This window comes from Talpa occidentalis, unplaced genomic scaffold (genome assembly GCF_014898055.3).
Source record: "Talpa occidentalis isolate TD23 unplaced genomic scaffold, MPIMG_talOcc4v2.1 talOcc4.4, whole genome shotgun sequence".
Taxonomy (NCBI): Eukaryota; Metazoa; Chordata; class Mammalia; order Eulipotyphla; family Talpidae; genus Talpa; species Talpa occidentalis.
In genome coordinates this window covers 121,335,226-121,348,273 of record NW_023604295.1, presented here as the reverse complement: position 1 = coordinate 121,348,273, position 13,048 = coordinate 121,335,226, and the positions used below count along the sequence as shown (strand labels likewise).

General features: G+C 33.2%; 1 protein-coding gene across 2 annotated transcripts in view; it reads left to right on the top strand.

The window, feature by feature from the left end:
* The window catches only part of RSRC1 (arginine and serine rich coiled-coil 1), a 320,815-nt gene that overhangs the window by 144,973 nt on the left and 162,794 nt on the right, over positions 1–13,048 (top strand). For both annotated transcript variants that reach the window (XM_054700979.1, XM_037526222.2), the window contains one exon: positions 3,204–3,240. In XM_054700979.1, the coding sequence (XP_054556954.1) occupies positions 3,204–3,240 (37 nt within the window). The remainder of the gene's footprint in view (positions 1–3,203; positions 3,241–13,048) is intronic.

Genomic DNA, 13,048 nt, shown 5'->3' with positions numbered 1-13,048 from the left:
CTGAACCTCTGGCCTAAACCCCAGTCCTTGTATACATAAATAAATAAAATAAATTCTTTAAAAAAAAAAAAAGAGGGGCCTCCCCGTTGGCGCAGTGGTTGAGTGCTGGGCTGCCAAGCTGCCCACAACCTCTGCAGCACCGGTTTCGATCCCCGGCCACTGGCGAGGGTCCCACTTGGCGCGCAGACCTCTCCTGCCACGCCCACTGCTCCCCTCAGCAGTGTACTTTGGTCCTTCTGCCTGTTCTGCTCCCTGCTCTGGCTCTGGTGAATTCTCTTACCCTCCCGTGCTTCTGACTGTACCCAGTGCTTGTATAAACAAACAAACAAACAAACGAACAAACAAACAAATAAATCTTTAAAAAAAAAAAGAGGGCCTCCCTGGTGGCACAGGTGGTTGAGCGCAGTGCTGTGAAACTGTCTGCAGCCTCTGCAGCATGGGTTTGATCTGGCTGGCTGGGGAGATACCCACGTGGTGCAGCAGACCTCTCCTGCCTTGCCCGCTGCTCCCCTCAGCAGTGTATTTCAGTCAGTCTGCCTGTTCTGTTCCCTGCTCTGTCTCTGGTGAATCCTCTCACCCTCCTGTGCATTGGCCTGTACCCCGGTTCTTGTATAAATAAAAATATAAAATAAATCTTAAAAAAAAAAAGGGACTCAACATGACCAAGTTTATATTTTAGAAAGAACTCATCATATTATAGAGAAAGAATTGACATGGGGCAAGGCAGCAGCCCTTGAGACATAGTAAGAGGCTTTACAGTAATCTGGGCATTGGTGATGGCCTGGAATAAGACAGTAATTGTGAAGATAGAAGTGGTTAAATCTAAAAGACAAGGCTGTTGAATACCCAGGACCCTGTAGTTGATCATGTTTGGTTACACTTGATCATGAGGACAGAGCAGTTTCCAGAAAACACCTCATTTTCTTTCAGGTGTATCATTCAAAATGCATGTTTTCTAAATGTCATTGAATTTTAAAAATAACCTGGAAACATAATGAAGCAGTAGCCCACCTTTTCTTTCTTTCTTTCTTTTTTCTTTTTTACAGATTCAGTTTCTTACCACTGATTCTAAAATGCAAATAGCATAGTATAATGGAAGATTTTCCTAAAGTTTGTGGTAAATGGTAAACTTGGTTGACAGTAAAAGCTGTCAATGAAGCTATTTATAGTCTTTGTTTATCCCACTTTATGTGAACATTCCTGTTTCCTTCAGAATTATTGTGTATGATGATGAGATGCTGCTTCAAGCCTTCCTGTCAGTTTTATTTGACATAAGTATACTTTAAATCCAAAATTTTCTGAGGAAGAATGTCTAGCCCTAGTGGTTTCAGATTATAAATTATGGACTTGTACTTTAAATCTGAGCATTTTATATTGCAATATTATATTGCAATGGTTCTAATAAGAACCATTATGTGACATTGTAGCCCTGGGGGAAAATGAGGTATATATGTATTATATAGCACAAACTCCAAGATAGATTGCTAAGTGAAGGTATAAGATAGTGTGTATAGTATGCTTTTGTTTGGGTTTAAAAAAAATAGGAAGGTAGAAATACATATACATACACCTGCATAGATATATGTGCATATGCAGGCACACATAGAATTTATCAGTAGAAGGACAAAGAGGTCATATCAGTTACTGAAAATTGGGATCAGTGTTGAGACGATGTGTGTGCACATCCACACCTATTGTACTGTCAGATGTTTCATTATGTGCATCATTCTTTTTGTTTAAAATTGAAGTTACACAAATGACTGATAGTTGTGAAAACTTGAAGATTTATTTAACTTCCAGCTCCAATAAATGCATTTATTTCATGATAATATGGTTAAAAGTGATAGATGTACACATGCAGATACACACGTCTGTGTGTCTCCTCTGATATTCTGTTTTTATTTGCTACTATCATTTGTTTTAGGACTGCATCCAGAGATGAATTTCAGAAATCCTTAAATTTTTAAATGTTGACTACATAGTGTTGCTAAGATGGCCAGAAACGGGGAGTAGGGAAGAACATGGCTAAAGATGAGAGATAATCAATAGATGTTGGGATTTATCCCCACTATTTCAGACCAAGCAGTAAGAGCAAAGGGCAGAAGCCAGGAGTATAGTTTTCAAGAAGCAGATCTGAAGAGAAAAGATATGGCATGGCAAAAGATTGTATAGCAACACAAAGGAGATAAAGTATATTTTTGACATCAAAAAAATATGAGACAGAAATAAAGAGAAAAGAAACAAAATTGGGAGACCCCTTCGAGAAAGAAAGCTGTGGAGGAAAATTTAAATATTATGAGTGCAATATTGCTTCTTGTTATTGGATGTTTCATATGATTTTCTGCATACAATAGAAGGATAATTCTATGTTAAAAAATAAGACTTGGTGTTTTAATAGGACAAAAATACTACTTGGGACAGAGTGAGGAAAAGCAAAGTCCATTTGTCACTAATAAATAAATTAGTATAAACTGAGGTCAGGGAAAACATCCGACATTACTTGTCACATTTTGTCAAATGTATATTTAAATTATCTTTGCTACTTGCACAGATATTTGCATTTTTAATTCCATCCACAGTCTCTTACAGTGAAAAGCAGAAATTGAATACTTTATCATGATGTTTGATATTTGTGTTTTCTTTGGTGATATTTTAATTGTTTTTTTAAATATTAAATCAATCTTAGGTCCTGGTTTGTAGTGTGCATGAAGTTAATAAAATGTCAGAAAAAAATAAGATTTAGATAGTCATGTACTCAAAACATTCTTTATTTTTTTATTCTTTGTATAAAAAATTAAGTTGATGGATGGATTTTTGATAAAGCAAGTATAGTAAAATGTCTATTGTAGTATCTAGGTAGTGTATAGAATCTGTTTGCTTAAATATTTTCATTAAAAATGTTGGAAAAAACAAACTAATGAAAAAATTATGGTAAATAAACAGATACTGTATGAATACTAAAACAGTGATCACATATGACTTCTTTTTGTTCTTCACTGTTAGTTTTAATATTAGTGGAAATAAAAGAATTATTTGTTCCCTTTTTATGAAAATTGTTTTGTCCTTAAAATAGTTATTACTAATAAGAATAAAGATAAATCAAAATTTATTAGGGTTTATCAAAACACTGTTGGGGTAAACATAAATTATAGCAGACAAGGATTTAACAACTATTTAAAACTTTTTTTATTCTTCTATTTTAGGGAATCTGTAAACATCAAAGCTGGATTAGAACATCTGGTAAGTTCTAATTTTCTCTTGAACATTTGCATCATCTTTGATATCTGCATTCTAAATGAACACTTTTGAATGAGCTTTGAATACCTTGTATTGAGAAAGTCAACCATTTCCCAAAGGGTCAGCTTACTGTTATTATGTGAAGGCACTTACATTTTCATTTATCTTACCATTTCAAGGGAATTTAAAATTTTTTTAAATTACTTTTTTTTTTTTTTTTTTGATGTAGAGATGAAATAAAATGGATGACAATCCTTGGATTGATGCTTCCTTTAATTATAAACAAAAATTGGTTGGTGTAGAATTTTTGGCTTATCTTGATCAGACAAAAAACAAGCTTGTGTTTTACGAAAAACACAATCAAATATTGCATGCATAAATATGGTATGTTTTAGCAATTTAACGGCTTTGAGAGAAGTGCACAGCTTTGTTTTTCCTGATGTCTTTGCTTTATGAATAATGCATTGGTTTAAGCTACATTCAGGTTTAGAATATAAAATAATTGAGATGCAAAATTTTTGGTGTAAGTAAACATTTTTAAAATACAAGTGAAATTCAAATCAACAACATTAAAATCTGTCCATTGATTAAAAAATTGGAAAAAAATTACTTTTTAACGGGTCCAAAATTCACTGATCTCTCCACATTGAGTGTTCATTACAACGTTAAGTAGTTCATTTAAACAGAGCATTATAAAGTCATGCTCTGGTTTCTAGTCGAATCCAAATGTTGAATAATTAATGGTAGAGATTCTTTTGTAAATACAATCTAAGTACTTTTTAAATGCAAGACTTCATTCGTATATCATATTGTAGCTTTGTTAACTATTAATGTGCTTTTGTTCTGCTCCCACAAAAGCAAACATTTCATGAGGCAGCCTGATTTGACTTATTAGTAGTTTTAAGGGATAGTTGTAAGGGAGTTTTGGTTTCTTTTCAATAACTAAATGAAGGTAAAGAAGACAGAGTTTCAAAAAATGTTCCTAAAATAATAAATTCATTACTAAAAAGCAGAATGTCATAACCTACTTTGAAATCTGGACTATGTATTTGTCCAGTTTACAAGTAAATAAATAGCAGAGTTATTCTCATTGTTAAAAATTATTTCCTCAATTCCTATTTATTATTTCATAGTGACATATATATCTAGGACAGATGGACATTGAATTAAAAGTTTTAATATAAGGCATCATTTTTCAGTGTGGGGCTTATTACAAAGAAGAACAACTACCACAGTGCCAAAATGACCTGTCTTTTATATTTTTCCTGTAAATTACTTTTTATTGAGAAGACTATTTATTACATACCTTAGTAAATAATGAGTTTGCTTTTTTTCAGTTTAAATTTCATACTTTTTACACACTTACTAGTTAGATTTCATTTTCCATAACCATTTCATACATTTATACTCTGCTTAGAAGCTCAGCAGCAGTTGTTTGGTTTTCTAACTGCCTGGTGCTGCCAAAAGGGCTCCCCAAAGCAGGAGGCATCCCAAACTCCCCTGCCCACTTTAACCAGAGAGCTCTACTTTGAGTTATTATGTAAATTTTTACATTTTTTTAAATACGATTTCATATAAAGAAAGAGCCTCTAATTAAGATATTTAAAAATCTTTGATGAAGTGCACTAATTAAAGTTGGATATAATTATTCTTTTCTATTCTTGATTCTCAATTATATTTCATTTTCATCTGGTTCATAGATATCAAATATGATACATTTTATATCTGGAAATATATACACAAAAATCATTGACAGTGTTTTATTTATTAAAATGATATTGCATTTTAGGGATGAGAGCCAGAATTATTAGCACAACAGATAGTAAGAGGTAGATGATTTTAATGCATTTTATCCAGGTTGTTCAAAAGATTCTGTACCTTTACATTGTAAAATTGACACACCAACTGTGAATTAGTAACAAAAATACGAATATATAACATAATATCACATATATATAGCTTTGTACACTAATAATATTCATTGAAGTCAATGATAGTCTTTATAGCTGTCTAAAAAAGGAAGTAAATGCAGCAATTTATTGGTTGAGCATCAATGAAGCCTATCTGTCCAGCACTGTGCGCTCACTCCATGGGTTTATTCTCTCCACTTTCCAGCTGAGCAATACTTAAAGCCTTTGCTGTCTATCTAGCACATGTAGCTCTTCTTTGTATTGGTCGTTTGGCCAAATACAATTAGAAGTATGGCTTCTAATAGATTGATTTTAAAAATCAATGTTTTTTTTTTTAAAATATGTAGTGTAAAATTAAAATGAGAACATTTCCTACATTTGAAGTTAATACTTTAGCCTTCTTTAGTCTATGTCTTCAGATTTACTTGGATTTTTATAGAGAATTAGCATTTGTCTAAGAGAAGTAAAAGCCGGTATCAGTTTAAATATGTTCAGAAAAATGACACAAGCATCATGTTATATATGCCCCAAGGACACATTTGTGGTAGCTCTGTCTTTGTGCTCTGTGGATCCTCTTGGTACACAGTTATTTGTCACCCTAGAAAGGAGAAAGCAGGTGTGGATGTAGAAAGAGAGTTGGAGAGGTGCACTGTGTTCCTAAGGAACCTCTTCGTGGGCTGATTTCAGTTATCTACTCTCTCAAGTCCTTGATCAGCCATTGTTCTATGATTCCTTTCTTTCTATGTTGTTAATTGCCTGGTGCTGCCAAAAGGGCTCCCCAAAGGAGGAACTGCTTTCCCAACTTTTCTTGGGAACTGTCCAGCATGTCATTTTCATCCTAAATTTCTTACAATATACTGCCCAATACTACTTCGTCTATCTTTTCGACAGCCATCCATTACCCACAAAGTCTATGTCTGTTTAAAGTTCTAGACAGAAAAAAATAAAATAAAGTTCTAGACAGAGCCTTTGAAGGTTAGTGCCTCACCATCTATTGTTGATCTTGCCTGATCATTGCAAAGTGATTTTTCAATTTGACTATATATAGTGGCCAACATTCTATTATAAGAACTCACTCTTTTTATTTATTTATCTAATTTATTGTGAGTAAGGGCTCATGGATTTTTATTTTACTAAGCTGGTTATTACCGATTTCTTTCCTTGTTTATTTTGGTGCTCAGATTTTCCCAGATTTGTCTAGAAAGTAGCTGTCCAAGATGATTTTAAGGTGCTTTTTACATACCCTGTCTTTTTTGGTTTAAGCACTTCCTTGTTTTTTTGGCACACAATATTCCAGGCTCATCTTACACCTTCCCACTCCCCAAATGAGTCACTTCTTTAGATGATCCTGTTTCATTTTAAAGTTATATGGTATTTAGAAATCAAGATCTGGGCATATAATGTGCTCATTGTCTCTGGGATTTCATTACCCCTGGGACCTGTTAGTACTTGATTCCATAGATAGGTAGCTCAGCTTATATTTTTAAGAAATTGGATGTTATACTAATACCTTGAATTTCAGTTCAAACAACAGATTCTCCTTGCCCTCTCCCATTTCATCTGTATTTCCTTCACTCAAAGTGAGAACTCTGACCCCTAACAGCACCAAGGCATTTTTTTTACTTGCTCAATCATATAATACACATAAAGTTGTTCCAGATTTGCTGCATCCATACTTTGTGAAAATAAATTATAAAAAGTTTAAGATTTATTTTTAGTTCTTTGCCCCCTATGTGTGGTGAGTTTCATTTGAAATATAGCTGCATTCATTTATTTCTGTTTGCATTCAATTTTAAGTAACTTTGTCCCCATTCCTGTGTACTTGATTATATACTAGACCACTTATAATGTGACTGTGCTTCCAAAAGTAAAAATTGCAAAATAGTGTTCTCAGAGAGGTATCGTTCTCTTTTTCTAACTTGTTCCCCTCCATCCCTTATAAGTAGCCAATTTTAGCTTATTTATCTGTTTCTTTTTATAAAATTAAGCAATATGTATATATTCCAACTTCCTGTTTCTCAAAAATAACATATCTAACTTTTTGTACTATTAGGTTTTTTCCCTTTATTTATACTTTGCTGATTTTCAGTTAATCCTGGAAATCCCTCAATTATTATTGTTTGTCATTATATTTATTGTGCTTTTTTTCCCTCCTTGGCTGTGTCTTCTTTGTGAAGGAGCTGAGGTTTTAGCCTATTTATGTGCCTGCCATACTTTAATAGATGCTGGCCAAGGACATGTGATTCCTAGGTCAGCGACAAAGCACTTTATCACTAATAAAAGGTAGCACATGCTTTATCACAAAAGGTAGCACATTTTTCATGCTTGCGTAGGTTCCCCCGACCCTGGTTTCTCATGGAGTGATGCTGTATGCCCCACCTGGTTTGTGTGAAAGCTGAGGAGCTCCAGCATTTTGATTTCTTTACGAAGCTACTAGAAAATCTGTCCAAACTTTGCCCATAGGAAAGGCATTATCTTTATTGTCCTAGTTAAATAATAAAACTGCTCTTTAGCCTAGAGGAAACTGTATCTTTCAAGACTCTTTACTTACAAAACATCTTTGAAAATGGTTCTGAACTCAGACTGATGGTCAGTGTAAGATGTAGAGAACACTATAGAGAATTGTCTCTTAAGAACTATTTTTTATTATGAAATTTGTTTTTGCTTTAGTGGTTACTTTTGTATTTATATCTTTTATAGTGCTTTTAATCCCCCCTATTCCTGATCAACCTTAAATGACACCCTTTGCTCCTACGTAGCCCCTTGATTATAACCAATATTTCCTATTATACTTTCCTTTTTTTCTTTTCCTCCCATTTCTGCTTTATTCTTGTTACTTTACTAAAACATACTATGTTTACACTCTTTTCTTCCACCCATACTGTCACCTCCTTTTAGAATCAATTCTAAACATAAATATTTACCATCAGTTTGCTGATATTTTCACACTTACTTCCTATTTGTATAAAACTCATCCACTAGTATATACCTCAAGCAAGATTCCTGTGTATAGTATTACTTGAGATCTTAGCCAGTTAAAGCAGTTTTTCTATAGTCTTCCACTTGAATGACAGCTTTGCTGGACATGTAATCCTTGGTGTACAGTTTTTTTCCTTGACTTTCTTGAAAATATTCCATTCTTAATATCTGTGAAACCAGCCTTATTCTCTTACCCATATAGATAATTTGATTATTTCTCCTTGAGGCATTACCACTTCTTTTTCCTTATTTTACTAGCATAACACTCAAACTACTTGTTTCTGATTAATTTTTCTCAGCTCTTTCCTAATTAGAGTTGTCTCTTTTTCCCCCAGGAATATATTTTTTTTAATATTGTGGTACTAAATAATAGCATTGTTCCATTGTTCTGTTTTTTTCTTTAGAGTCCAATCATATGTGTGTGTGAGAAGATGTATGAATGAAAAACCTGCTTATAATGTTGTAGCTAGATTTTATAATAAATGTAACAAAATGGTATTTTTTATTTGATGAAGAATCATATACACACTAAAGACCTTCTGCTGTGAATGCAGTACATGTCTGTGAACACAGAAGGATTGAAGAAGTGGAGGTGGTTGGTTGTTAGGTGTGATGTTCTTGACTTATTTTTATTAATGATGCTTTAAAGGTGTAGAAAATAGGCTTTATCAGAGAGAGCTGGCAATATTTTTTTCCTACTATTTTATATTATAAAATTCTGGCTGATGGAGTGAACAGCAACCTTTATTGAACTATTGAATAGGGACTGGAAAGTCTACTTTTTAGAGTGCTTTTAATAAAGTCAGGTAGAATTAGTGATATCACCATGCATTTTTCTTTCTACAATTATTGAACACTAAGGAGTCAGAGCCTTGCTATTTGATTATAATGCAGCTATTATTGTTTTATTAATCAAAAAAAATAATGCTACCCTTTTCTCTTAGGGGGTGGTTAAGACCAGAATAAGTTAGGTTGAGTTCTATAAAAGGTTGTCACTTTTTTAGGTCAAAATAGTATTATGGGCTGTTCTGGCTTGAAAGGAGAACTGCTATGCCTGTCTACCTTGTTGGAAATGAAGTGAATTATCAGGATCAATATTGCATTTCTGAAACTTCCCTAGTTCCTTTTTCTGAAAAGTAAATTGGGGGTAGTTTTGGTGCAGGGATATGGCAAGCCACTCCCTGACATGCATATGAGTTACCTGTATCTGTTGCTTACATGCAGAGCCTCTTCTCTAGGTCTAGAGTGGGATTTGAGATTCTTTGTTTGTGAAGCTCCCAAGTGAGACCACTGCTGCTGGTCCAGCTACTGCCAGGAAGACAAATGCATTAAATGCAACAAAAACAAATCTTGGGCTTAGTGAAAAAATTTTCTGGTTACCAGAGGGAATAGGGGAGAAGGGGAGAGTGGATGCAGGAGGGAAGTAGTTAGAAGAAGTGCTTTGGTGAAGGGTATGTGGAACATGTGCACATACAGAGGAGTAAAAATGTTACCCCACATTAAAATAATAAAATAAAATTTAAAAGTTAGGCATTGACTTAAAAGACCAGGTATCCAGTGAATAAGGCCTCACATGTCTGATGAGAAGTCTAGATGTTTCCTGTGTGCTTGTTGAGTATGATTCTGCAGCCTCTGGATAATTGTTTGGGCATCCAGCCCATCTCTCCAGTTGGGAAGATAGATGTTCCACCTATTTATATAGGGGAGAGAAATTCGTCATCTTACTCTACAAGGGTATTTTGGTTCTAGATAGTAAGTTGTTTATTTTAGAACTGAAACTGAGCCCTATAATACCTTGGACTAATAACACCTTGTTCAGCCTTAGGTGAAAAATTAAATAAGTGATAATAAATCTTTTAATATAAAGGGTTGCAAGTGTTTACAATTTTACTTGGATTTTCTGTTAATAGTTGAATAGCAGAAGAATTCTGGAGCCATACCTGTGGGTTCTTTCTTCCCACAGAAGTCTCATTTATATTTCTTGCATTGTATAGCATTTGAGAGTGATGACCTACTTGTCCTTGTGGTCAGACAACACAGTCTGACCATCTTAAGTGTTGCAAAATAACTGTCATTAATAGCTTGTTTAGCCCATCAGTGGTTTCTAGACTGTAGTTGCTTGCCTGAAATGTTGGTAGCTCCATTGTTGTTACATACTCATCAAAGACACTCAGGTTTAAGTAAAAACCCTTTCTACTTTGTTTTAGGCTGTTTTGTACAGAACTGCAAATAAAACTACTGTATTTCAGTTCACAGACTTAATTTACTTAACAAGTATTAACACAATTAACTTATTATTGGCATACTTTTAAGAATTTGGGTAACATGCATTACCTAGAGAATGTAAGCAGAGTTTATTATAAACCCTGTTCTAAAGTTACTTGTCTTTTGTGTTATTTTTTCAAATATATGTTTTTTTAAATGTTTTCCCACTGTGTTCTGAAAGAGTTTTTGACATTTGCAAATTAGTTTGAGAAAATAGTTATATAAATGCACGGCTTCCTCATATACCATGCCCTGGCTTACTCATATACTCATATACTCATATACCATTTTTATTAAACATGGATAAAAAATATTTATTACCTCATATACTTTTTAATGACTTCAACATAATATATCCCTCTCTACCCAGCATTTTAATTTATTTTTCCTCACCTAATCCAAAATATAGTTGATGGTTAGGGTAAAAGTACATATTAAAATACACACTTTCCTTAAACTGTGATCATGAGATGAAACAGCATGAAGTATTTTTTCATTCTAGAAGATAAATTCCATAGATCTTTTTAACAAACAAGTGTGTCATGTAAATGTGTGCAAAGTAAAAACACCCTAATGTGGATTAAATGTTAATGCCATTTTGATGTCATGTCATAATTTTTTACGTAGTTTGCAAGTCTTAAATCTGGGGATCAACTCACATTCCAGCTGAAAACAGTGCCATTGTCAATGATCCATTTCTCTGACACATTTTGATCAGTTAAAGTTTATTAAAAATTGCTTCTGAAGTGAATGATTAATAAGTATTACCTAGACATTTTAATGCATGAACCTGGCCCCTTTTCTGCCCTCTTTTCATCTCTTCTCTTCCAAAGAAAGATCTGCCTGCTGCATTTTTTTAAGACACACTGGTCTCAGGAGAAAAATGGTAGCAGATTAGCTTTAAAAAAATTACAAGATGTCATGCAGTTATTCATGGTATTGCTAATAGTGTCAGATTTATGTTCAATCTAGATAAAAATTTCTGACTTTCATGTACCTGTGTTTATTGAATCTTTATAAAATAAAACTAAGTATTCTAAGAACATTTAAAAAAAAAATCCTACTTCTCATTACTTGAGAGTCCTAAAGTCACACTTTGAAATCACCAGAATAACTGAATATTTTAGTGTGTGTGTGTGTGTGTGTGTGTGTGTGTGTGTGTGTGTGTGTGTATTTTGGTTTAGACACTGTAGGTTCTGCTTCATTTTAGGAAAACCTACATGGTTATTTCATTACTTTCTCAGGATCTGACATCTGTAACTGAGAGAGAGAAAACCATGGGTAACAGAGTTGCTGTTTCTCCAATGAAAGCATAAGGCGTTAGAGAACACCTTTGCCAATGATGGTATCTTTGAGCACACACATTACCATTTGCTATAGAATCATGATATCTCTATTCAACATGCTCAACCTGTTTATCTTAGGAAAATCAGTACAAGGAGTCAGGAGAATGTGATTTTACTGTGGGACTTCTAACAATGCATACAACCTCCCTGTTTCACTTTTTTTCATTTTCTCCAAATTCAAAGGGCTGTTAGACTAGTGTATGAAAATGTATCAGGGCATAATACTGTCTGTAAGTGTGTCATTCGAGAAAGAAAAAATCTTAAAACTGTATATATGTAACTAAAGATTGTTAAAAACAATATCAATTATAATATACTCATATCCTCACAGTAAACTGAGAAAATTTTGTCCTTTATCTGCTCCTTTCCTCTACCTTTTAAGAATCATTACATACATTTAAAATTTATAAAGTAATACATGTTCATTGTAATGGATGAAAAACTAATACATAAAAGGAAAAGATGACTATTTTACTGCTTGCCACTAATCTGTTATTACTAGTTTAGTGCCCATCCTTCTTACCCTTCTCCAGTCACAAATATATAACATATATATGTATATAACACACACATTACTTTGCTTTTTGTTTATTTATAAAAATAGAATCATACTATGTATGATATTTTACAACTTACACTTTTATTTATTTGGTGCTGCGTGTAGTGTGCCTATATGCACACATGAATCTGATTTTTGCTAGAAATCTCAAAATATTGGAAGTTAATACCATTACTTTTTATTAAAATATTCATAAAAGAGCTTTGAGGACTATATAGTTTATGTTTTAATTAGTTTTATTTCTACTCTTGGCTACTTTGATTATAGTAGTTTGATTATATGAAAAAAAGGCTTATAATGAAACTTGTGATCAGTAGAGGAAATAATGGGTTACTTTATTTAATGAAACCCTATTTGATATTTTGCAATAAACAAATAAAGATAAATAGATTAGAAAATGAATGTGTGGCATCTACAGATATTTTCCAGGTTTACTATAGACTAGTATTTTTTGAATTTGAAATTAAAGTTTGCTGTAGGATATTCTGTCATTTATTTCCTTATTAACTATACTTTTTGACTGAATTTCAGCTTTGTATCCTTAGTACTTAATCTTGCAAATATCGAGTATCTATAAAAAATGTTTTCAAATGGAAATATAAAAACATTGATAAGAGTATTTAAGAAAATTATTGCAACTTATTTTTTTTAATGGGAGGAGGGATTTAACTTCTTTTTAAAAAATCTTGTGCCCAGTGGAGTGCATGGTGAAAACTGGATGTTGAAAATTAGAGTTTATAGTTGAAGTCATC